Source organism: Strix uralensis, chromosome 10 (genome assembly GCF_047716275.1).
Source record: "Strix uralensis isolate ZFMK-TIS-50842 chromosome 10, bStrUra1, whole genome shotgun sequence".
NCBI lineage: Eukaryota > Metazoa > Chordata > Aves > Strigiformes > Strigidae > Strix > Strix uralensis.
This window is the reverse complement of record NC_133981.1, coordinates 22700571-22726998: the sequence shown is the minus strand read 5'-3', so window position 1 is coordinate 22726998 and position 26428 is coordinate 22700571. Positions and strand designations below refer to the sequence as shown.

Here is a 26428-nt window from a genome sequence, read left to right as displayed (position 1 = left end):
ATACAGCAATAAAAATCCCTTGGTGAAGCTAAATGAAATTAATTGATGTGGTGAGATTGCTGCAAACTTAAGTAGAAGTTCTAGAGTAAAGTAGACGTGTTGGGTTTCTTAATATGCCCAACTATAAAGGGCTGTTTGCGATGAACCTTTGGAGAGCACCTGTGGAAGGTTGTGTACAGCTATATGCAAACCGAATTAGATTTCCAATAATCTTCCCCGACTTAGTCTTCCAAAATAAAAATGAAGTGTCAAGGACAGTCTTGCTCTGAGGAGTGCGTGTCTCATTGAACAGGTATCTTGCACTTCCATATTTTTCCAGATTGTTCTGATGGTTAAGTACTAATTTTCATATTTGCACCACTTCTGTTACAGACCCCATTTGGATCCTGTAGTGTCCTGTAGCATGCTTCTAAATTTAAAAGGCGGAAAGAGAACCAAGGCAGTTTAAATGGGTTGGAAGACTACCTATCATAAACACTCACATTTCCCCTTTGACCCTGGTAATCAGTTCTAGGGTTTTGGTGGTTGGGGGGTGGCGGAAGCTCATTTGTCTTCAGATTGCTGCTAAACAAAACAAGTGTTATTGTGTATTTGTTTCTGTAGAGAAAACTGCTTGGGAAGTGCCATCAAGCCTAAAAAAAGTGTGGCACCTGATTCAGTAAGAACAGTGTAAGGTTAAAAACATGTCTTCATCCGTGGAACAAGGATCATAATGGAGAATGTATTGAAAAACAATCTGAAAACACTTGGTCTGTAATCAGTGGATGCTGCATCCTTGCCTTGTCTGGGCATAGCACATAGCGATATACTTCAAGTATTGGTAGACCACCTACTGGCCTTGCATTGTACATCAGCAAGAGTTGCAGTAGGAAACTGGCTGCTTCAGAGCCTGTGGTTTTGCTAGTCCTATGAAAGTGCAGTCTATCAGTTACGTTCTCCTGTTCTGGTCTGTAAGTGGAGAGATCTGTAAGCTACAAAAGATCATGCGTATTGCCGGTGCGAGGTGGTTCTCTTTATGAAGATGCTAGAGGATGAAATAGGAAGTATATTGCATTTACTGAAGTTAAAGGAAGAAGATATAAATATATAATAATGTGTTCGGTATTTGTGCATCTTTCTGACTTCAAATTATACAGCAAATTAAGCAACTGGTAACTACAGTGGAAGATACTGCCGTTCACTGAGGGTACTCTGAAACTTTCTAGTATCAGTTTGCATATCCTTCTCATACTTTGGCAATATTTTTTTTTAATTCAGTGGTTAGTATTCCTGATGTATTCAGTTGATCATTATATTCTAGAGACATGCTAACATATTCTTCGCATATATCTTTGAAGAGAACATATTAAGAAGAAGAAAACTAGTTGTGGTAGCAGAGAATCTGTCGCTTTAGGGAGATTTTTAATGTAGGTGATAATTCTGTAATGCTTAAGTGGCGGCAGCCTTTAAAGTATGGGATAATCCTATGTTTGTGAGTATAGCACCTCTCAAATCTTTGTACTGTATGTGGACTAACATTGAAGTTTCAGTTTCTTAAGCTGCTTTTATCTTCCTGTGACAGAGTCAAGGCAAGGTTATCCCCCTCTTGAATTCTGAAATGCTGTCCATCTGTAGTTAAAATGAATGTGATGCTTACTTCTTTCACTGAGGAATTGGTGGGTCTTGCTGTTAGTGCTTTTACTTTTGTTAGAACAGTCGGCTTCTTTCCACTATTGTACCTTTTTTGAATCAGTTCCATTCTGCTGTTTTCTGGATGTACACTCTGTAGAAGTTTTTACAACTTCATTCTCTGGAAACAGTCTCCAAACAGATAGCACTGAATCATCATACATTCCTCTCTGTATTACCCTTTTACAGATACTGAAATTTAAAGCAAGCACTGATACTGAAAGCAAGTCAAACAAAACTTTTAAGTAAAATTTTATAATGTATCAGCTTAAAGAACAGTAAGATATTCCCCAGGCTTGTTAGTGAAATACTAAAATCAGTTATATTGTTCATGATTTTTCTGCTGTTCCTGGATAGAAGATTTATCCCTACCATTCCTGAAATTAGCAGTATTTAAATCTAGAAAGGTTTTTTTAAAATAAAGTTTAGATTAAAAAAGATGTGTATGTATATACATATATATCATTTTTATAGATATAAAAACTTCAGTATATAAATTTAATTAATTAAAAATACAAATACATATATGTGGGCTAAAGCTGGATAGAAAACAGAAAGTGATGAAACTTTGGATACTGTTTGGAAGCCAAGAGACTCTGATGTGACTGTACTTGAAATAGTGTGCTGGGAATGCACTTACACTGGAATACCTTCCTTTTCAACAACTATTTGAGATTTTAGTAGCTTCATATCCTGGAGAAAGCATATGTGTAGTTCTAGCCAGCCATAGCTGTTAAAAAATAGAAGGGAAGCATGTGAACAATTAATGACTTTTTCCATTAGACTGAAATTCAGGTAAATTGCTTGTTACTATAGAAATTTATATGTCTACAGGAAAATCTTGACCTATGTACAAATTAGTAGAGGTGTCCTATGCACACATTAACAATTTTAACTATATATTAATGTTACTTGGGGGGGGAGAAAAAAAAAGCTGTGTTTTTAGTAACTTCTGTGGTAAATGTATTTTCAGGGGATGTAGCAGTGAAGATACTAAAGGTTGTAGATCCAACACCAGAACAGTTTCAGGCTTTCAGAAATGAAGTGGCTGTATTAAGGTGAGTTGGTAGGTTCATTGCTAAATTCTGTTATTCTAGGGCACTGTATTTGACTATTACCCCTCTTTTAAGCTGTCTTGCCCCATATTCTATGTTTGATAGGTACAAAAAGCAGATCGCCAGGGAAGAAGAATAAAAAAGAGAGTGTATAGTGATAATTCTGAATATTGTTGTGGGACTGTGAGACAGCAGTCATAATTCGCAGTATTTCAATGGTTCTTCACTGTTTCTGAAAGTTGTCTTTTCAAATAATTAATACTAACATCCATAATTGTTCAGGTCACATTTGTCATACTTGAACTGTATCTCTTAAAATTGCAGCATAATTCCTTTTTTTTTTTTTCTTTTAATGTATACTCTGATCTACATAGCTGTTCTGCTTTGTAGTGTCCAATCAACTGTGATGTTAATCCTGAAACTGAACCAGTTAAAGTATTTAAGAACTATCTTCTCATCTGTTAATTCCTTCACAGTTTATAATGACCCTTTAGTTTCCGATTGGGATTCAGTCTTCTATCTAAAGTTGTCACTTTTTCACAGCTTTCAGGGTGACTTCTGTTATTCCAATAACTTTTTCTAATACCACTTTGCAAGCGTGAATGTTGGTTACTAATTTCAAAATCCTTGAATTTTCTTGACATCTTTTTTGTAAAGGTTAATTTTAAATAACTTCCTTGGACTAAAAGAAAGTATTTTAACTAAAAAGCAGAAGATAATCAGTTTGTATTTAAAAATTGTGAATTGGCAACTGTGGCATATGATTTTTAAAAACAAACTTTACACGTCCACCTAGCAAAAATTTTGCAGGAAACTCGTGGTTTTAGACGCAAAATCTGAAATATGTTCCTCCAGTCGGGAATGCATTTTTAAAAGAATTTGAAAACGTTTTTCATAAAGATGCTAATATCTCTTTCTGCTACTTTTTGTTAGGAAGACTCGGCATGTTAATATTTTGCTCTTTATGGGCTACATGACTAAAGATAATCTGGCCATTGTTACACAGTGGTGTGAAGGAAGCAGCCTGTATAAACACCTGCATGTTCAAGAGACCAAGTTCCAAATGTTCCAGCTCATTGATATTGCTCGGCAGACAGCACAGGGAATGGAGTGAGTAGGATAAACAATGCTGGCTATTTTTGTTCTTGGAATGGTGTTTCCCTTCTCTTCCCCAGACCCTAATAATGGAGTTATTCTGCTAAAATAGTAATGGGTCAAATGGTATGCCAAGTAAAGATTTTGTGCAGCCTTGATTCAGCACTATTGTATGCATTCTTACTTTCCTTTAGTACTTTTTCCCCCATGGATTCTTGCCTTAGTTCATGTTAGACTGTTAGTCACTTAACAGTCAGCTTTTCTGTATTTTATCTTCCTTTGTAGCTTGAGGTCTTACTGTAATGCACTAGATAAGATCCTATTCTAAACATAGAATTAACTTTTTTTTCCTTCTCTGTGTTACTATGACATTGCAGTGTTTGGCAAACACTAATTTATACTTGTGGTACTTCTGTGAGATGAGGGGGGGTGGCTGTTCCTGTTCTACAGCTACAGGACTCTCACACAGAGATATATTTTGGAAGCATTCTCCAGATGGCTGAGTGACCCTCACTACTCTTTCAGAACACGTTGATATGTTATGATATGTTATGACATGTTATGTCAGAAGATGCTGACATTGGCTGACACTGTCAGTGTTCATCCATTTTGTAGATCAGGACCCAGGTTTCCAGTCAGACACGCAGAAAACTAGGGGTGTTTATTGTGACTGCAAATTAAAGCAGTTTGTAAAAAGTAACCCTTAGCATAGCATACAAATTTCATGCATATGAGGACAGCACCCAGTTTTCTAGGGCACTATATAGTTACATAGCAGTGATGCCCCTCTTTCTGTTCCTGCGATATATTTACTGCATTGCTTCCACTTTCTGTAATGCATAAAGCAGCAGTTACCAGCTAGTGCTGGTTACATTTCTCTTTTCCCAAAGTAGATGCATCCTGTAAATTGACTAAAGCAAGAGGTCTGTGAAATGGTTGAGTATGTAATAAACTGTCACAGTGTCCGTCAGTAAATGGAAAGGGTAAGCTTGTGTGAACAGCCTCCATAATGGCACTTTCTGCTTTTTCTTTCACAGCTATTTACATGCAAAGAATATCATCCACAGAGATATGAAGTCCAATAGTATCCTTTCCTAACTTAATCATATTTCCTTTAATGTGAGAGTGATTTGTTGTTAATATGGAGCTTTTTGGGGGGTTGAAATAGCTGTTTCAAATGTATATAACTACTACTGAGTAATTCCTATTGATGAGGAGGAAGTTACTTTTTAGCAAGGACTTTCATAGAATGGATGTGCTTGCTTACCAAACTGTTGTGATAAAGATGAAAAAGATGTGCAATGGTTGTGCTCCAGAAGTGTCTTATTTTACTTAAATGGTGTTTATGCAATTCTCTGTTATCCAAATGCTGTATTGGAGAGAAGCTTCACTCTTAACTTGATGGGAGAGATGCGTGCATGTGCATGCTGATATATGTGCACATAGAGGTTTTGTTACCGTTTCCCATACATTTTTAATAAATCTGAAACACCTTCACGTGACTGGCAGAAATGAAGCCAAAAATCTTTCTTTAAACTCAAGAAAAGGCAACCTTTTACCACTATATTTCTTGCAAAAATATAAATCGAGTGATGCATATTGAATAAAAATGTTGTGAACTGATGGCTTTTGCCTTTGAAATTGCCGGCTTCAAAATTGCCAAGAAGGGCATCCACTGAGCTAGCACCATAAATTGTAACTTCCTTTCATAAAATATGAACAGGCTGTTTTGCAAATGTCATCATACAAAAATATGCCAAATTCAGTAGTTCCATAATGTAAGGGGATTCCCATTTTCAGTTAAGCCAGAAAAATAATCATTTTGGTATATAGGAGGTCGGGAGTTTGTGATTCCTGATAGTGATGACTATTTTTGTGAAATAAATTATCTCTTCTGACACGGCAGTGAGAACTGGGACTCTGTCATGTTTATATTCTGAATCATCATCTTGAACATTCTTAAATGAAATTGTAAAATTGTATCTTCTTAAAATAACCCCAACAAAGAAGGTGCAATCAATCTTAACAGACAAATCTATTAAGTAGGTAGATTACAAATGGTACAGACGTGTTTATTTACAGTTGAAATAGTTTAATCATAGTTAAATCTCAGGAGATCTGTCAGAGAGCTTTATGTAAATAGATACTTATTTTGATATTTGTTTCTACTTGTAATTGTTTTTTCTTTTTTGAGTTGTGATGACTTGTGTTATTTTCCTATGTGTCTCTTGACACCAGTTATTTAAGTACCTGCAGTCATTGATGTTAATTAACACAGTTGATTTCTATCCTAACTCACCATAAAGATAAATGTACAAATAATGCTGAAACATCTGGTCTTGTTTAATCTTAAAATGTTAACTCTGTAAATATGGATGCCATAAAATTACTTTTCCTCTGTTTAAGATAGAACTTGTAGCAGGTTTAAAAATACAATCAGCAGTATTCTTGGATAGTTGGCTTGCATTTGTGATAACCTAACCAGACACTTTGTAATCATGTCACAAAATTCAGTTGTTTACTCAGGTTTTCTACAGAATTTCTTTAACAAATGTTTAGATATATTTCTTCATGAAGGCCTCACAGTGAAAATAGGAGACTTTGGTCTGGCAACTGTAAAATCAAGGTGGAGTGGATCTCAACAGGTGGAACAGCCTACTGGTTCAATCTTGTGGATGGTGAGCAAAACATTTCACTGCTTTTAAATAGCTGTCTTTCATTCTGTTAATATGTTTTGTCAGTTGAGCACTATTTTAAAACTTTTAAATCTAAATGAATCAACATATGCTGTCAGTACTCTGTAGACTTTTATTCCAGTTGTAGGACAAGTTAAAATTGGAGAATGAAGTGCTGGAGTGCTTAGTTGTCCAGTGTAGACACCATTCACCTAAGGATTCTCCTTTTGGTTTTTGAAGTTACTTTCAATACTGAGGGCAGAGACGGGGCCGTCTGCAAGGAGCTATTCCAAGGGGAGAAGAGAGCCTTTCTCCTGCTGTAATCCTGCCTTTCCCCAAACAGGCTTGTCTCGCTGGAGAGCAGGCTTTAATCTGCTTAGTGGTGGCTTTGTGGGATTGGTGAGACCCTGTTTTTAGGTTCCTCACCGTGGCCTCTTCCCCTACTCCCTGCTTGGGACTTGGCAACATCTCTTCTCGCACACACTTGGCTGTTAGCATGTTTGGCAGCTTTGGCAGGGATGGGGGAAAGGATAGGGAGTGCTTCCTGAAGCGTGGAATGAGCACAGTTCATCTTTACTGTGCTAGGATGTTTCATATGTACCAAGATACTGCTGTGCAGCCCACTGCTGCTCCTGACCCTGCACCAGAGAGTTGCTGTAGGCTTGGGGGCAGCTGCAGATGAGTGGCAGTTTAGGTACAGAAGTTCTCCTTCTACTGGAAAGTTTATGGAGTTTCTTTTGCAAGCAGTACTACAGAGTCCTTGTCCGAGAGGACATTCCCAACAATTGTGTTTATGTTTAACTTTTGCTGGAACTGAAAAGGCAGTTCCACAAAGCTCCTTCCCAAAAAACACCTGGAGAAAATCTATTTAGTAACTTTTCAAATGTAGGACTTCAATAAAGTAAATGGAAAAAGTGGAACACTGCCTGTTACCAGGTTAAAAAGCATCATTAACATTATGCGAGAATGTCTTATTTAGCACTCATATTTTGTTGAAGTTTCACTTAAATTCAGCATGTAGACTGATCAGCAATATTTTCTAGCTCTCAGCATAGGGCACACAGCAACGTTTGTGACATGTACTTCAGGGAAGTGTAACCAAATAAAAAGGACTTGCTGAACACTGTATTAGTACATTTTAAATCTTTCAGTATTTAGCACTGAGCTGCAGGTGTTGTTTGAAACAGGTTTTCCTTTTTAAAAATTATTCTTTATTACTAGGCTTGCAGCCTTCATTGTTACTTAAATACTTGTATTTTGAGAAAAGTCAGGGAAGTGTTCTCTGAGAACATCAGGATGCTTGGCCAAGATTTGTGACCATAGAATACACAAATCACCTGAAACAAAGTTACAAAAACAGAAACAGATTTTTCTTGGGGAAAAAATAAATACAAAAAGCCAGTGCTTTTTACTGCTTTCCATTATAGGATTTAAAACTAACGTACCTAATGGTATGCTTATATACATGATACAGATCTTGGGGAAAAAACCTGTGCATTTTTGCTCTTTGCAGGTTTTTTTTCATTTTAATCATTTATAGACCATCTTTGCTGACTTGTCATTACATAGAAGGGGAGGCTGATTCTGTTTCCTTGAAAGTTGATATAATCTCTTACTGGGTTTTTACTGTTGTACTTTAACTAGTACTTTGCTCAGTAATTCTGAGGGACTTCTTTAGGGGGAAAAAAAATCTTAGTCAACAGAAAAGATACTTTGGTGCTTTATATCTTGTTTTATTAAATCATTCAACGTTGTTTCCTTAGCTTCATAGTTTAGTTTTGTTTTGCAAAGATGGGAGAATGCTCTTGCATTTCTTCCCTGATGTTCAATATATGCTATTTCGTATTTGGCTTTCACATTTCCTGTAAAAGTTTTGGTATCAATTTTAAAGATATTAAATCTGTATTAAAATTTCATATTTTTCCCCTTTAACATTGATACCTGTTTAAGAACTGACAGTGAGAGACTCAGACTCAGTTGTATGTAAGATATAACAAAAGTCAATAAACATTACAAATTCTAATAATATTTCTAATGGTAAAATTCTCATTGAATTAAAGCATTACTTTTTTGCTTACTCTCAACTGTATTGAATTTTTTAATAAGATGTAGAGTAGCACTGCCTGAACTTTTCCAGAGCCTTAGGAAAAACTTATGAAAAGTTTTGAGGTATCCTTTGGTCACTGATTTTTGGTTGAGCTCACTCTCTCTGCTTTCCAGATATTCTCCCCTTCTCTTGTCCTTTCCATCTCGAAGTTCTATTAATGCTCCTCTTAATTTGGTTTTTTCCTTCTGCTGCAGGCACCAGAAGTGATACGGATGCAGGATAGTAACCCGTTTAGTTTTCAGTCAGATGTCTACTCCTATGGAATAGTATTATATGAACTAATGACAGGAGAGTTGCCATATTCCCACATAAACAACCGAGATCAGGTAAGAAAAATTCTTTGAATACTGCATTTTATTTCTGGGCATAGTACATTTTGTTGTCCTTGAGAAATGCAAGATAAAGAAAATGCAAAACAAGAATTGAAATGTTGTTTCCATGATTCATTTCAGCAGCAAATCTGTCTAATTGAATGTTTACTTAAATAGTGACAGTTACTCGAAGGGAAAAAAACCCATCTTTCTTATAAACACTTTAAGTGCCCTGTTAATTTATTCATGGATTAAAGCTTTTGCTACATCAGTAAAATCTTGGTTTTATATATTTGCGGTTATGTGACATTTCCCTTTTGATGTTAAATACACTGTTCTTACATCAGCAAGATTGGATTCTGTGCTTTTTACAAAGTGAAAAAAAAAACAACCCAGTTGCTATTGTCAAACCTTTTAGTATTGAATGTTAGTTTGTGTGATTTAGTCTTTACTAAGTTGTATTCTTACCAGTCAGTACACCAGTAATTATAAGGAAGCACATTAAGGACAGAAACCTTGACTGTTCTCTTTACGTGACTTTTTTCTGGCTTAGAAAATGTAGAGCTAACTCATTCTGTAGGGCATGAATTTATGACTTAGATCTTTCTGATTTCTATTTTGCTGATCTTCAATTGTGGTTTGTGTGTTTCGTGTTTTGTTTTGTTTTTTTTTTTTTTAAATTAAGATCTCAGGAGCGTGTGCATCTGGGGACAAACTACTAGATTTTAGTCCCTATTATGTTATATAGTCTGTATTCCAAGTATAAGAGGCCAGTTGTGTTAAGGAAGTTTTTTCTTATTTTTAAGGTTGCCTACAAATTGGGATATTGGAATGTGTTTTAATTCATAATACTGAAATTATGTGCAAGTTTTAATAATCATTAGTGTCACAAAACACGTGACACTTGACTCCCCAAGTAAGTTTTCTGGGGAGCGATAGAATTATTTCTTGGAGAGCAACACTGAGACCTTATTTTAGCAACATACTTTTTTTTTGTCTGAGACAACATTGGTTGAAAAAGAAACAATAGCACAGTTAGTTCAATTTACCCCTCCTCCCCCCCAGTAAAACGCTCAAACTCACTCACCCCCCTCAACCAACCAAACCTACCACCATTTTACCAGATAATAGTCTTATCAATACTATATAATCAACTATTAAGGTTACTGGAAGTCTGATGAAAATCCTAAACGATGACCATCAACTTGGACTAAAACAGAAAACATAATTTCCAACACTAATAATGTCTCTTTTATTGTCTCGAAACAAACCCCATTTCCTTTTTTGCTGCATCTGTTATGATTAGTTCTGATGATCTCTTTCAACTTGCTAGCTGTACATCTCCTTTTGCAACATGTTTTACAGAGATACCTGAAAATACAGTTCTGCTGACGGATTAAGCTGCTGTGCCAAATTGGCTGGCTGCTCACAGCTGCTCAAATCGAGGATCATTTGTCATGGTAGCCTTCAGTTGAAGGAAACTGCCGTGTCTTGTCCATGTCCCGTTGGGGTTGCAGTAATTCCTTCACTTGAGCATTACAAACCACAGCGCCCTACGTTACACAAAAGCAGGACCATTGTTTTGGTTAACTAGGCTGGACAAATCTGCAAGGATCTGCTGGTGTGTGTGCCTTTGGGACCCGTGTTTAATCACTCTGGACACTGAAGCTATCAACCAGTGAAACAACTTCTACAGCTTTGGTTTTCTGCCATTTGCTTGTTCTTTTTCAGATTATTTTCATGGTTGGCCGAGGGTATGCTTCTCCAGACCTCAGTAAATTGTACAAGAACTGCCCCAAAGCAATGAAGAGGCTTGTAGCAGATTGTTTGAAGAAAGTTAGGGAAGAACGACCTCTGTTTCCACAAGTAAGTGTGTTTTCTGCATGCAAGTTTCAGAGTATTTTATAAATAGCCATTAGCACACAAAACATTCTACACAGATAGAAGTTTTGGTTTATATAACGTGTAGCCTACTTCCTATTTTTGTCTTTATTCATATGTGCATTTTTCATAACCCAGCTCCCTTAGGCAGTTTGTAATTCTGATTGTACATAGTTGCTGTAAAGGTCATTAAAAAATATTACGCATGCAGACTGCAGCAGTGTTAGACTAACACTAGAGCAATTAGCTTTCAACAGCTGACCTGTTTTAGAGATAAGCAAAAAAAACCCCTAACACAATAAAAATCAAATCTATCTTTGTGTTTGCATTTTATTTTAGTGAAGGTTTGAGGGAAATGAGAGACCATTCCTTCTTTCCTTCCCCACAACTATGAACAAGCAAACAAAATCCACTGGGGGATGTAAATTCATGTAGCAAGTTTTGGTATTTTTACAGGGGATAATTTACCTTTTCTTATCACTATGAGAATGAGGAAGGTGCTTTCTTATATTTACTAAATAGCTGGAATTAAATGTCAGCAGATTCTTGAAAAATAACTTCTTGCCGTTACAAGGAAGTATATATAACTTCTGTAGTTTAAAAAGTTCTTCCTAAATGTTGTTTTGTAAACAGACTGTTAGGCAGAAGATGCAGTTCTTTCCCTGTGATTCTGTTGGAGAATTGCACAGATGCTTGTTGACTGATCACAATGTCTGTGAACTAATGCAAAGTATCCTGCCATCCTCTGAAACTCAGTGAGACTCCTCATAGCAATGAAACTGTAAGGCAGTTTGATTATTCAAACTGGGGTATTCTGGAGTGTTGTTTTCAGTGCCTCCACATAGTGTATCGTTGCTCTTGAAGATATGCTTAAAGCCGTAATAAATGAAGGTTCAAGACTTAAATAGAAAGAGCTGCTTGTGTAACAAACCTCTTAATTTTATGTGTTTCCCTCAGATACTGTCGTCCATTGAATTGTTGCAACATTCTTTACCCAAAATCAACCGGAGTGCTTCTGAACCATCTCTGCATCGCGCCGCCCACACAGAGGACATAAATTCATGCACATTAACATCCACGAGACTACCCGTGTTTTAGGATCGTGCTCCCCTTCCCTTGCTCTCTCCAGTGATGGGAAAGGAACAGAAGTAACAGAAGTTGTGCTTTTAATGCCTCAGTGTACAGGATCAGTGCCAGCAGGATTATCTGCGTCCCAGTTTTAAGAACAAGCTGCTAAGGATTTCTGCAGTTCTTACCCTGCAGGGACACAGCTCCACCTTGCCTTTTTCTACGGTTTCTTTTACTGGGATAGTTAACAGACTGTAAATCAAGAGATCTATTACTATTTTTTTAATAGATGCACTTGAGCCTTATTTTTCCCATACACAGAAGCGATGGATGTTTCTTTGGCAGTGTTTCTGGATTGATTTGAATCTGTTGATAAACTGGTATTTTTTACAGCGAGGAGGGCTTGCCTCGGCGTTTGAGGAGAGATGACGCGTTATGGTGCTCCTTGATTGCCCCACGCCATAGGCCGCTTCAGGCTGGGGGGGGCTGCCTGAAATGGGTATCTGCAAACAACACTGAGGGAAGAGGAAAAAAATTTCTGGGAATCAGCTCCTGCCTAAGAGCTTTCATCAAGCCAATGAAATAAGTTAAAATGCTAATTCAACACAAAATAGTTTTGCAATAGTTTTGCACATAGAAGGAAAACTCTTGCAAAAGAATGGAATATATTCTGAATTGTACTGCTCAGAGAAGGAAGCTAGCCAGTCTTGCTATGGTCATCTTCAGTAACTTAAGCAGCTTACTTTGGTACTATTGACTTGTTTCTTGCAGCCCAATGAGGTGGTAAGTGCAGAAAGACAGGCTTTTGTGGCTGAGAAAAGGCTAATTAACATTATCCCTATACTTCTGCAGAATGAGCATAGTCTTCATCCCATCTGAAGCTGTCGTCCAAGAGATGCACTATCAAGAGGAAACTGAGCATATACAGTTTTTCTTGCTGATTTGGGTTTTAATTTTGTTTTTATTGCTCCTGAGAAAATGCATTTATTGTAAGCCAAGGTTCCTCTGATTATCTTATTTTAATAAAATAAATTAAATTTTAGGTTTAAGATTCAATGTCATCATTTAATGTCATCATCCATAGTGCTGACATGTACATCTCCATTTGAAAAACGCAGAAAATTACATTCTGAATAATGTTTAAAAAGTTGCAAGGATAGGTAATAGCAGTTCAAGTAAAAACACATTTGATGAGACAACCTAGAGGCTTCCAATCACTTCCATTACAAGATGGTTTTTATTCTACTGTAATAATCTTCCAGCAGCATCTACTTATTAGGATACCTGCACTGATGTACTACCACGTTATTTACCTGCACCAGTTTTGCTCTGCATTTTATCTTCTGTGAACCTGTTGCTTACTTAGGTAGAAAGGAGTGTTTTGGCTTGGCTGAACTCCACAGAGGACAACAACTAGGTGGTTTAATCTAGGAATTTATTTTTTAAACAGCATTCTGTTTAAGTATGTTGATTAGGGAAAGAATGGAAGCCAAGTTTCCATTCTTGGAATAGCAGCTTGGGATTTTGTGTCTTTCTCTGCCCATACAGACGAGTATGGGGCTCCTGTCTAGTGAGTGAAGAGGCAAGATATCTGTAACCACCATTATCATCTCAGTCTAAACAGCTGCCTAAAATTTGTTAGGCAAAATACTTCTGCTGTGAATTTTGACAGCTCGCATGTGCAACCCTTAACTGCCTGTAATGTCCAAACAGCCCTTTCAGCTTCTCAGTGGGAGCAAGGGAAAACCCCACAACACGCTTATGAAAGGGAAGAGGAACTTGAAGTACATAAGCCAGACACACACTTAATAAATAATATCTAGACCTTTTGTCCTCAGAATATTGTATAATATTATAAGAAGGGTGGAATAGTAATGCTTAGGTGATAATTGAGCATGACCATAAAATTTGCTTGCTAAAAAGTAAATTGAGGGTTGGTGGAAACTCTTCCATAGTTCTGCATGAGTTTTAATAATAATCTTGGTATTTTAACTGCAACCTTCTCCAAACATAATTTATCTCTCATTTTACCTCCATTATAGTAAGTTTAAAAAGGAAAAACGAAGGAGAAATGGTAAACTGCTTTTACTTTAGCTCTAAGATCCAAAAAGAAACCATTAGCTCCTCATTTTTAAAACAGGTTATGTGCCTCCTGAAGAATTAAAATATTTTTGATAAATAGGCTTGTTTTGACTAGCACTTGATTTCAAATTAGATGAAAGCTGCTGAGTGAACAATTTAAAAGGTCTGAGTCTTACTGCTCTTAAATTAAAACCTTGGTTTTTCAAAGCTACCTTTGAAAAACAAGTTATTTTTAATTTCAGACTACTGTTAACCTGGTTTATGTCATCTTGGGGCAAAGTAAATCGGGAATATCTTGTTGAAGGTAAGGAACATTCTCTCCCTTGACTTTTTGGGGGTCTATTTTATTACTGAAAATATTTCTCTCTGGAAAAAAAAAATATTGTGCAAGACCAGGTAGAAACAAGCTTCAGCAGGGAGGTTAAGGGCTGTGTAAGTATTTTGGGGTAGAAAGTATCCCTGGGCAAGTGTTCTTGAACATTCATCTTAGAGTACTAGATCTCTCTTAGTGATAACTTTATTTTCCTTCACCTTTGTAATTAGTGATGGAGAATTACACTAATATGACTTCCTAGTGTAGGACCTTCACTGGTGCCCTCATTGCCAGTTTTAAAAAGAAGCTGACAGGCTAAGGCCTGACTTCCCAGGAAGCATTGTTAAAAATTAACTTTAGGAGGGAAATAATTGTGGAAAAGTTACATTTCCTAGGTCAGAACACAGAGAACAGAATTTGCAATTCGAGGGCAGTGTTAGCCAGCAGAGAGGGGGAGGAGTTCTCCCTCTTCTGTTGGAACCCTTACAGAAATGCAGCATTTCCATGCAGAATGTTTCTCAGCTTCAGTTTTGACCCAGAAATGCCACCCAACACTTGAAGCAGATAATCCTGGGGTCACTCATTTGGTGCCGTTTAGAAACGTTTGAATCCCAGATTGAGGTTCCCACTGTTTGCTTTATGAGAGTGACCCAGATCCTAGCTTTTCACCATCAAAGCAGCGCCCTCTGTGCCGTGCTGACGTAAGGGGTTTGGCACAAGCGTCTCTAAATATACTTGGCTTCGCAACACAAATAACTTCTGTCGTCTCAACAGTGAAGCTTTCTGAAGCGCTTGAGGCGTTAAGCAGACGAGCAGCCCTTCGAGGGACGCACGCTTGTCCTCAAGCCATCGGTCACTCTGGCCTTGTCTACTTACTTCAGGGCTGTGTGCTGAAGGTGCTTGAGAGAACTCTGCTGTACTGCAGGGGTTTAACGCTGGTGCTGAGCCGCTGTGTCCAGCCACCTTCAGCGTCACTCACGGGGACCGTGTCTGAGCTCTGCTTTTCATAACGGCAGCTGCCAGCTGCGGCTGCTCCCAGGCTCTCGGTAGCTTCAGAAAGGAGAGGGAAAAGCCTAAGTAGCTATTGGCCACACAGTTCAGAAAAGCAGCAGTTAAAACTAATAGTTTGCTTTTTAACTGAAATTATTTAAGTTGTATAGTTGCAAGCTATAAGATCACTGACATGAGATCAGAAAATTAGTTACTTCATTTAATTTTGGCTACTTGATTCAACTGCATCAGGGTTTCCCTTCCAGTTAAATACATCTGAACGAACTAAATGGAACAATAACCTAACTACGGCTGTTGCAACGACTATTGAAAGTAACTTGTTACTCTCATGCTACGGCTTCCAAAATTCAATTTGTGCTGTAAGTTTTAATGGAGCTGTATGTCGTGACTCCAGCGTTGCTCTGCCTGATGCTCTAAGAGACACTTCCTGCCACTACACACTTTAGTTATTTCAAAACAAGGGGAGGGACTTGCGCAGGCAGCGTGCAGGCCCCACTGCCGAAACACGCCCTGTAAGAATACAGCAAACTCTTCTGAACTCTAGGTACTACTTTGAGGTATAACATATTAGTTCTTAAATCTCCTTTTTAAGGAAGAAAAAGCTACGCTGACCGTTATTCCCTGTGGGTTTTTGTAGACATACATTTAGTTGATTTAGTGAAAGGAAAAAAAAAAAAAAAGCACCCAAAATAGATTTAGCAACAGTTTTTAACAGCTTAAGCTTTAAATGGTAAGAGAGGAGCTGTATTTACACTACTGCTCAGCTCACAAGACAGCAGATGTTAGGCCCAAGAGGGAGCAAATCCTCTTGGGATTAAGGGATTTTTTCCATGCAATCAATTTAACTTTTTTAATAGATTTTAGTATTGTTGCTGCCATACAAAAACGATCTGAAAACTTTACCAGGACTGCACAAGTAAACCACAGGGCACATTCATTCTAACTGTGCTGTAGAAAGTAAAAGCATGGCTAAATAAATAGCTACATTGCTGTAGACGAAAACACCTTTAGTTCTCTTTATTGAGAAGTAGTGGAATCCTCATCGGCCCCAGAAAGGTGCATGAAAAGTTCTCCAAGTTCTGTTACTTCATCGTCCGTGCTGGTCACAGTCCTGCTTTCTCTGTCTTCAATAAAGTCCCACAGACGAACAGAATTGAAGAACTGGAACAGAATTAAAACTGGCTGAGCATGAATTTGTCACACTTCCACCAAAACATTTTCCCTGATATTAGTCTTACTTCATTTTAAAAAAGGCAGAAGTTGAGATTCAGAAGCTGGCTTTGGCCCAGGATGTACCGACACCGGCAGCGTTGGCTGCGCAGTTCGAAGCGCTGCGGTACGAACGCGGGGAGGTCACGCTGGCCCCTAGTAACGGGCCACCTCCCCACTGAAGCAGTAGCCTGCCTGGACCAGTGCGGGTGGTGGCCAGGCCATCGTGAGTTTTTCAGAAGACTTTAACCTTTTCAGCTGGTCTTACTGCCAGCTCTATGCAGGCACGTGAGGTGAGTTTTTAACGCTAAGTGAAAGCTCTAACGGCAGAATTCCTCTGAAGAAAGGTCTGCCAGGAGAAGGGTTGGTTGAAAAAATAAAACAATGATAAATTTTTGTTCTTAAAGGAAAGGTGCCTTCTCCTTTCCCTAGTAACAAACCTTTGCCTCAAGGAAAACTGAAGGGTGCTTTCTTCACTTCCCCAAGGCCCTGCGTGGTATGAAACATAAGTAGTAACTTTGCATTCAAAAGCTGGTTTTAGCTACACTTGACCGGAGCACTCCCTTACCCGCACAGTCCCCTCGGAGCTGAGCTGCTTCCTTGGTTTTTCAGGTTCAGCTCGTGTCCCATCTGGATAAGCATGAAGGTAAAGACACTTCCCTCCAAACGGACAAGTTCCTTTCCCTTGTTCAAAGTACTTGCAGGGTTTTTTCCTGATGTAATTAGAAGAGAGTGTTATTGCCTTCAGCTAGTCAGGAACTAGATACAGTTCACTCTCCACAGCTGCTTATCCCATCCTTAGCCAGTGCTGCCGAGTACAGCTCCTGTTAACACACCAAGGGGTTTGGTCTCCCGTTCCCTCGCTGACAGCAGTCAGAACAGATGGGGAAGGTTATTAAAGGGGAACAAAGAAATACCTGAAAGAACAGCAGCATAAGTCAAAAAAATTAAAGTATCTCAAAACATGGGAAGTGAAGGACATTCAAAGAATGTCACTGATCCTACACAGATGCATTTTCATCACAACGAACAAATCTGTTGCTATTTTTCTAGCACTATTCCTCTCCTGTATTTTCTACTGCTACATTTTTATGAACCAGTTCCTCTCATCATCTCCTTTGGAAGTTCTATGACAACAGTTTGGTAATTTAAGTTTCCATCAGCTTTGATGTTCAGCCAAGCTGCTCTAGCTGCATAGCAAGTTTTTATGAAGTGTACAACAGTGCTCAGGGAGCGGGGGATTGGTGGGTTGTTCTACAATTTAAAACAGCCAAAGAGGAAACGACAGAGAAAATGCAATTGAACTTGTAATCTTAATATGCAAATAGTGATGAAACTGGTTCCTAAGACGTAGATACAGTCTATGAAATAGCAACTAAATGGCGAAGAAAGCTAAACAATAACAAAAAATCCCAACCAACCAGCCAAACCCCCCACACCAGGCAGTGCATTAAAAGCAGAATGAATTTGTCTTGGGTTGGAGCTCAAGTGGTCTGTGACTTCAGGTTTCTAGGTCTGACTTTTTTCTTCCTATGCTGGCATATAAATGGGAATGGATTTGTGCTGGCACGAGCCCTGCTCTTAGCTCAGACTCCACTTCATCAGCATTTTTTCATTCCATGCACTACTAAGTCCTCAAGTTAAACCGCCAAGAGATCTATCCATAGAATTTCTGTACCAAAGACGTTTTTATCTACATCACAATGTCTTAGCTGAGCACTTACGCAAAACCCCTTTTGGATTCTCTTCTAAGAGGCTGACAAGAGCCAAACCCAACTTCCAGCACTATCTGACACCTCGATGCCAGTAACACCAAAGTGTACCTTACTGAGAACACGGCCATTTAAAAACTGCACTAAAAACGCAGCTTACTACCCGCAATTCAAAGTCCTTACGAATTAAAATGAAAAACCAAACCAGCAATAGGCTATTGAAAACAAACCGTATCTGAAGAATCTCAGTTTAAAGTGATTAATTTTATTCAAGTATTTTGCCTGACTCTAAGATAAAACAAGGCAGGATGCTGGATTAAACGCTTAATGGAGCAGTACCACTTTCAACAATTCTTCTGCTGTGTTATAACAGGACTCGAGAGAGTTAAAGCTTCCCAAGCAGCTGAAGAACTAGTAGCCACAGCTGTGCACAGATTTAGGTCAGGCCTATCTTTTTCTGCACTCAAAAGGGCATGTCTAAGGTTGGTGCACATCATAGAATAAAGCTGCACAACCTGCAGCAAAACAGTCATCGCTCACTCGGGTCAAGCGCAGCGCTGCTTGTTTACCTTAAAAAGAGGGAGCAAGGAGATGAGGAGCGGTATCCTGCTGTTCTGCAAACTACACAGCCCTTACACGTTCCAGGCCAGCACAACTTTGCAAAGCTGCTGTAAAACTACCCGTCAGCAGAACTCTCCCAGTGCTCCAAGCACCGGGCAAATTGTTATCAGACAATAAAAGGAATGCAGTCATGTAGTATTTTCCATTTCCAGGAGACGTTACAAAAGCCCTGTTAATTTTTACCCCATGTTTCAAGAGACTATTACATTTTCCTTCCCCATTTGTTTTCCTCAGTAGCTGACAACCTTCCAGGCAATTATGTCGAAGGGATCAACAGAAAACGCATGAAGCCAATTTTGGCAAGTGAACTGAAATAGCTTCCACATTTCAGAGCACAGCAAGTCTGAATAATTTCTGATCTATAATTATGCAACAGACCCTTTCATGGCAGTCACAAAGTTAAATAAAAGTGTTACCAGAGATTAAGAGTTCCCTGTAGAAGGGTTTGTAATTACATGAAGTTTAAAAATACAGGCACTTTGATTGACTAAGTCTTAGCGTGTCTATCTTAAGGACAATGTAAACAGGGTTTGTGGTTGCTGAACTTACCCCACTCCCTGCTTAAACGCTTCAATCAGCTCGTTTTTCTTCTCCTGATCTTCTACCCAATACGCACTGGGAATGACAAACTCGGATATCACACGGCACTCTGGGCAGGACCTTAGTGGATCAAGACAAAACAGCAATGCTCTGTTACTTTCCGGGAGTGATCCTCCTCAATGTATTTGCCAGGACCAGCAGTGTCCTGAGGGGAAGGGAGATGGTTTGTCACAGCAAAGCAGCAGACCCCTCCTCACACATTAGTACAGCACAGCTGCACATTTGGTTTTAGTTTCAATTGAAATAATCCAATCCAGCACGCTCAGGGCTCGCACTACCTTGCGTTTGTTTCTATGGACTGAACAAACGTAACAGGTATTTCCTCAATACGCAGAAATAAAATGCATTTGCTAGTCCCAATAGGCAGAAATAAACTGTAACTATCATGTGAGCACTGCAGCATCCACGCAGCAGAGCACCAAATCAGGTGGAAAAAGACAAAGGAAGGTCTCTAAGCCTTTCCGAATGTGATCCGACTCCTACCAGCCGTGACAAATTGTGTTCACTTAGTGGTTTTACACGGTGGATTTCTACGTGAGAAACTAAGATCAAGAATCAAACATGCAACTTCAGGTGCCTCAACAAGCCTAGGAGAGGCTTTATTGCCCCCTCCCCATGAGTCCCATAAGACACCTTGTCTCCCCACAGGCAGTGCTTTTAGGACTAAGCCAAGTGCCTCCTGCAGATTAACTTTGCAACGACTGCCATGTTCAAGATGTTTTTCACATTTCTCCATAGTGGTGAAGAACTTGTAGTAGTATTTAATCCGTACTCAAAATGGATTCCAGGGCACTGTTTCTGAAAAAAAAACCCAACCCTCACAGTGCCTACTGTAGGCAGAATATCTCAGCACCAGTCCAACAGAAGCTCCAACACAGGTTACGTGCTAACGAGCTAATGTTCGCTTCAATGAAATGTATAATGAAAGTTGTGCAGAAAATCTATTTTGGCAGAAGACTGAGAATATTTCCCACTTTTTCCTCAGCATGCTTGTAACTTGAGAGTTTTCAAAGATATGCTCAAAAAAGGAAATTGACTTAATTGGATGGTTTAAATTTTCTCATCTGAGAAGGAGCATGGTTGGAATACATTTTTTATAGAGCTAAAAGTGAAAGGCATTTACTCACAGATAAATGTGTCATTAGTGGGAAATTTAGTTTGAGTAAGCTACAATTTAGAGAAAAATCCAGTAATTAAGCACATTCATAAGAAAAAAGGAGTTACTGTTTTTGCACAGGTTAAGGGCACAGGTTAACACGGTCTCAGCTGCTCCCGAGTTCCCACTGTCAATGACACACAGTGAGGGAGGGTGAAGTTGCAAAGGGCCAGACTCCTCCCGGGCAGGACAGCAGCATGTGAGTAAACTGTTACCAGAGGATACCCGATGTGTCCTACTGGTCTTGAAGGTAGTTCCCGTAGCCACGCTCCAACATCCTGGAACTTGCCAGCAACTGGACCAGGATTTTCTGAGCTCAGATCTTACCAATGGCTATGTTAAAATTTACAGCTTCAGAATCCCTTATGACCAGTTTTATTTGTGTACTGAGTCAAAGCACACCGGAGAGCCCATCTCACAGGTGACACAGGCCACAGAGAAGAGACTCGTTAACACCAACTTACTTTATGATTGGATTCTCGAACTGCTTGGCACATCTCCACTGCCGGATGCAAGACAAGCAGTACGTGTGATTGCAGTTGGAAAGGATCCCAAACCTCCTCTCAGAGGCTGATGGTTTCTCGTACACCACTTCCATGCAGATACTGCACACCTTGTCCTGACTTGCCTGAAAGGCAAAGGCCTTCTCCATGTCGTGCTCAAACGTCGCCATGCACATCTGTCACAGGAGAGACGTCACTGGTTACTGCAGCCCATCTACCAGCCTGTTCCTTGCAAAACAAAAGTGTCTATGAAAGGGACCTATTACAGGAAAAAGGGATGCTGAATAAGAGCATCATTCCTACCCTTCATCGTCATAATTTAATTTTAAGGACATTAAATTCAGTCATATATTTCAGCCCTTCAGTGCCCTCTGCAGCTTCAGGAGTATCAGAAGTAAGGCTGCCCAAACACTCTTAATTTACACCTTTCTATATCTCTGCCACAGAACATGAATTGCACGAGGAGATGCTTCAAACACCTCTAAAAAACACCTAATTCAGGGTCCAGAGCGGCTGCCACACTCAAGATGTTACTCTGCTTATCATTAAGGCCACACTCATTCACCAGATACTAAGCTTTACCCTAGCTAAGGATTTAGTCTCTTGTTAGAAGCCTTCCTACAGCACTTCTCATCACAGTATCCTGGTAGTGACAATCAATAACCAATTTACACTCTCACAGCACTACACGGTGAGCTGGTGGTTACACCTGCATAGTTTTACCTCTTACTTTCTAAAGTTCACAGGACTTGACAATTAAAATAAATTTAAAAGACTTTAAAGTATAAAAATAATTTTAAAAGGACGCAAAATACTTCCAGCATTAGTAGCACCATTTTGACTAGTCACCTTCTGATCCAACACACAGCTCTGCTCCCAGAGCTGAGCACCTGGCAGCAGTGGTGACACCAACAAGCTCCCGGGACAAGCGAGAACTTGACATCAGCACGTTTTGCAAGCATATGCTGACTGCACAAAAACTGAGGTTCTTAACCCCTTGGATTCTACTCCAGACCATAGTGGTTCAGTAACCATGAACACTACTGGTCTTTCTCCTCTTCAGCCTTGAGAACTCCTGTTCCTGACTAGCCCTGACCTAAACCTGGTAGGCAGCAGAGAAAAGAGCAACCCCTTAAGCCCACCTTTACCCAACCAATTCCTCAGGCAGTTCTCCTTCAGCCATCCTACTTCAAGTTCAGCTCCAAAGTCTCTGTACTCCGTTCAGTCTGTCCCTACTTGACCCTGCCCTGAAATCAGCCACAGCCAAGAAGAGACATCTGAAGAGCTCACCAGCAGCCCACAGTTCCTCTCCCCCACTGTACAGAGCGTACCATCGAGACATCATGTAAGCTCTAAAAGACATCTTCCTGCTAGAGCTGCAGGCAGGTTTCCGATAAGGATGAAATGGGAAAAAAAGAAGTTGCTGTATAAGGCTATCTGCATCATCATTGCCAATTAAGCCCCAGATGCTTGAACAGACCACTCTTACAAGCATTTTATAGTTAAATAAATCATGAAACGAAAGCTCTTTGGGACAACAGGCTCTTCTACAAAACACATCTTTGGATTTTAGAGCAAATAAACAACATCTTGCACCGAGCAAAGCAAGTCTCACACCAGTTTCACGTTCATATTACCATCTCGTGAGCCTTCCTCTGTTCCTGGTCAAAAGGGTGAAGCACTTGCAACCCACATATCTCACACACGTCTCCGTGGAGGTAAAGGCAGCGCTCCCCGAAGTGGCACGCTCCCGCGGCAGCGTAGGGACACAGCTGTTCTCCGTCGGCACAGGAGCTTCCAGCGACCGGATCTTCCAGTCCGCTGCAAATTGCTTCCAAATACGAATGGGGCTTCATTTCCAGATTATCATTTTGGTCACTGCAACACACCACGTCGCTTGTGGCATTGGGTTTCTGCTTCTCTTCATTCAAGCCACACAGATCTTAGGAAACAGAAACACAGTATGAACCATACGAGACACTGCACAAAACCCGCACAAGAAGCTCCATATACCTTCCTTCCAATGATTGCCATTAAAAAAAAACCAGTTTTCTTCTCAATGAAATCTCATCTCTAAGTCCCTTTTGCTCACAAAGCACAAGAATTTTCACAGCCTACCTACTGAAAAGTTTGATTTCAAGATTTCTTCAGCTGTTTTCTGTTTACAAATAGGCTAAAAAAAAAAATTCTTCTTTCAGATTAGGGCAACTGGCCCATTCAGTGCGATGGTGAGAACAGGTGGGAACGGCGTGCGGGTGGCAGCAGGGCTCAGCTCCTCTGCCCTGCCCGGCAGGCACGGACACACGTCTCTGTCCTTGTGCTCCTAAGGGCTGCACAATCCTCCACAGAGCACACGCCAGGTACCCTGGCACAAAGCAGTCAGGCTTCTCACCGTTTCAAATGCCCTCACGTTGAGAAAAAACACACAAAAGATCTGAGGGGCTGAGATATTTTAACCAAAAAACCCAAATCAAAATAGAAAACCACCCCCAAAAATACCCCCAAACAAAAACCATCCTTCAGGGAACACCTGGCTAAAAGCCAATCGGCTAGACAGGGTCATTAAGGGGTAGTGACAGGCACAAGTGCTTCCAGGAAAGAAGCCTCAGCGGGTAGGAAGTCTGACTGCACCTCCCTGGCTGTCCACAAAACTCAAGCAATAAAAGGAGAAAAACTACCTAACTCCTATCAAGCATCAGGGAGGACGAGCAGAGCCCCGCTCCCACTCACTTCTGTCCCTGAGCACTAGTGTTTTCTTCTCCCGCTTGCCAGTCTCATGCAGTTTGCTCCTGATAACGGGCGCGCTGTGCTCGGGGGGGTGGCGAGGGTTGTGCAGCGCTGCCGAGGAGAGGGGAGGCGGCGCAGGGGCTGCTGCACCCCCCGGCGCAGGCAGTCTGGTGTGATCATACCTGCGAAAGGAAAAAAGACAGAACAAGTGCTACAAAGCCTAAACTTGGTACAGTGGCAATGAATATTTAAACAAAATAAAACTGAATAGCTACGTCTTTTTTTTCTGACAAGTTGACTGAACTGCTCAGTCTCTTTCAAAGCCAGACTGAGAGGTTTCTCAGTCTCAAAAAATGGATGCCTCTGAAAGCACCCCTATATTTTCTTCTCCAGAGATGCCCAGCACAGCTGAAAGAACATCATTCATGGGCAGATTAAATTAGATCTTCGTCATCCCCTCACACAAACAGGTTTGCTGGCATTTCTCAGAGAGGCAACATCAAAACACTGCGCAGGAAGGAGCGACATTTCGTGATCTCGGTTTCCCCCTGCAAGCAGCAACACTTAAGACTTTATGCTCCCACACCACGGGAGAAGATGCAATATTTGCATACAGGATAGGAAAGGACTCAAAACATCCGGTAAAAGCTACAGAAATACCCTCCAGCAGCAGAGCAGAAGCACCGCAGTGGAGAGCCTGGTCCCGTAAAGCCACGGACACACCCGAACGCTACAGTATTTTAGATGGGAACAAAAATATTTTCCATGCCTGTTTCTGGTCCTGTACTTAGGACCTGTAGATGCCCACAGACATACCATACGTGTGAATCGCTTACGTGCATCGAGTGCCCCAAACTCCAGCAAAACAGCTGGAGTAAAACAGCAACACGCTTTGCAGCCATCATTATGGTCCAGTCACTGTATGACGTGGTCCCCGTGAATAACACGGCCGTCAGCAACATTATACATTACTAATTCAATGTCAGCAGCTAATGGAGGCTGCAGAAATCACTGATGTTCAATCTCCTGATCTGAGTTTGGTACCATGAACTAAGCAAAGGAAAGGAAATGTAACTAAGCCACTGCAACCTCAGCAACGCCATGAGATCTCCTGTTGCTGTCGGATGAAGGTACAAACACAGGCTTCTCATCTGTGACCAGAATCTTTCCACGAAGGAGCCACGGGCTGCCCCGTGGCACACCCCTGATGGAATGTAACGACGTTAACTAACGCATAGCGTTTACTAGGGCATTTCTCAAGGAGTTTTAACCAGAAGACTTCAGGAAAAGATGCGGTACCGCTCAGCTTTCCCACCAAACCTAGGGGAGCACAAGAAAAACACTTTGCTCTAAGACAGACCTTAAAGTCCTTGAACTCGTGCATTAGAATCTGCATGAAGGAGGCTACGAGCTACACCAGGAGCACCGAGCGAAGCGCTGCCAAAATGCTGGCGCTTCCAGGCACTTCAGTAATGCAGAAAGCAAATCGTGCTGCCAAACGCTACTTCATGTGAAGTTGCAGGCTGCTTTTTTGCATTTAATAGGTCTCGCTATAGTAAGAACCGGATGAAAAACATACGTGAAACCTAAAGTTTAATTTCTACAGAGTAAAATAACTGCTGAAGCCAAGACTGAGTAAAACTACGATATTGGATCCACACGCTGGTTTTGGTACTGGAAGAAAAAGTCCCTATTTAATATATTATTTCATTCACCTTGTCATCTTATCTTTTCTTGATCTTTGATTCCCTGGGGTTTAAAGCTGGCTGCACGTGATTATTACGCCCAGTTCTCCTGAACTCACTATTCCAAAAAGAGCCGGGTCTTTACCTGCACCGAGCTCCATAGGCACACTGTCCCTTCTGGTAATACTTGCAGATAGTAGATGACTTGCTTGTAGATAAATCATGTGAGAACAGACACTTATTTCCCTCCCGACACACTCCTTGCATATAGTACCTGGGGGAGAAGTAGTTCTGGTCAGAGAAGTCTGGTTTGTAAAGACGAGCATAAGAACGGTTTTACTGCCCAGAGGAAACTTCCAAAAGCGTTTCCGTCCAAACCCGGCCTCGCTTCTTTGGCAGAACAAGGCTCCGCCGGGAGGAGGCCGCACACGAGGGAGTGCAGCAGCTCTCGGCACCCACAGCCCCGGCTGGGGGTCGCCCCCCCCCCGCCTCCCCAGGGCAGCAGCCAGCACCGGGGAGCATCCGCCTGGGCGAGGCACCCGGCGCTGCCGAGCCCCACCAGCCTTCCCCCGGCGGGGGAATACGCGCTGCCGCGGCACGGGCCAGGAGCCGGAGCCGGGGCCGGGCCCAGGGCCGGCGCTGGAGGCCCGGGCTGGGGAGGCCTCCGCCACCGCGCCCTGGCCACGAGCAGGCCCCAGGCGGCTCGGCGGGGCCGGCGGTAGTGCGGGGGGGGGCGGGACGGGCCCCGGGCCGCGCCGCTCACCTGCAGGTCACCTGCTTCGTGCTCATGGTGGCCCCGCGCCGCCCGCCGGCGCTGCGCCCGCAGCGGGCGGAAGGGCGGAGCCAGGCGGGGCCGCAGCGCCGCCCCCCCCCCGGCCCCTCCCCGCCCGCCCGGACACGGTTCGCCGGCGCCGCGTCACGGAGGCGCGGCCGGGCGGGCTAGAGCGGC

At 41.1% G+C, this 26428-nt stretch overlaps 2 protein-coding genes across 11 annotated transcripts in view; one reads left to right on the top strand and one right to left on the bottom strand.

Annotated features, from left to right (window-relative positions):
• The window catches only part of RAF1 (Raf-1 proto-oncogene, serine/threonine kinase), an 80845-nt gene extending 67943 nt beyond the window's left edge, over positions 1–12902 (top strand). For all 8 annotated transcript variants that reach the window (XM_074879736.1, XM_074879729.1, XM_074879737.1 and 5 more), the window contains 7 exons: positions 2642–2726; positions 3657–3833; positions 4856–4902; positions 6378–6496; positions 8795–8926; positions 10643–10777; positions 11750–12902. In XM_074879736.1, the coding sequence (XP_074735837.1) occupies positions 2642–2726; positions 3657–3833; positions 4856–4902; positions 6378–6496; positions 8795–8926; positions 10643–10777; positions 11750–11890 (836 nt within the window). In that variant the 3' untranslated portion in view covers positions 11891–12902. The remainder of the gene's footprint in view (positions 1–2641; positions 2727–3656; positions 3834–4855; positions 4903–6377; positions 6497–8794; positions 8927–10642; positions 10778–11749) is intronic.
• On the bottom strand, positions 12898–26357 carry MKRN2 (makorin ring finger protein 2). Of its 3 annotated transcripts, XM_074879743.1 has the most exons (9): positions 26243–26357; positions 25625–25753; positions 23798–23976; positions 22705–23009; positions 21029–21243; positions 19358–19468; positions 17044–17188; positions 16272–16427; positions 12898–15305 (listed from the first exon to the last, which is right to left on the bottom strand). In XM_074879743.1, the coding sequence occupies exons 1-8, from the start codon at positions 26266–26268 to the stop codon at positions 16284–16286; spliced, it is 1254 nt and encodes a 417-aa protein (XP_074735844.1). In that variant the 5' UTR covers positions 26269–26357; the 3' UTR covers positions 12898–15305; positions 16272–16283. The 3 variants fall into 3 exon arrangements, with proteins under 3 accessions (XP_074735844.1, XP_074735843.1, XP_074735845.1); XM_074879742.1 differs by having other exon boundaries at positions 12898–16427; XM_074879744.1 differs by lacking the exons at positions 25625–25753; positions 26243–26357 and adding an exon at positions 25510–25616 and having other exon boundaries at positions 12898–16427.
• Positions 26358–26428: the final 71 nt, after the last annotated feature.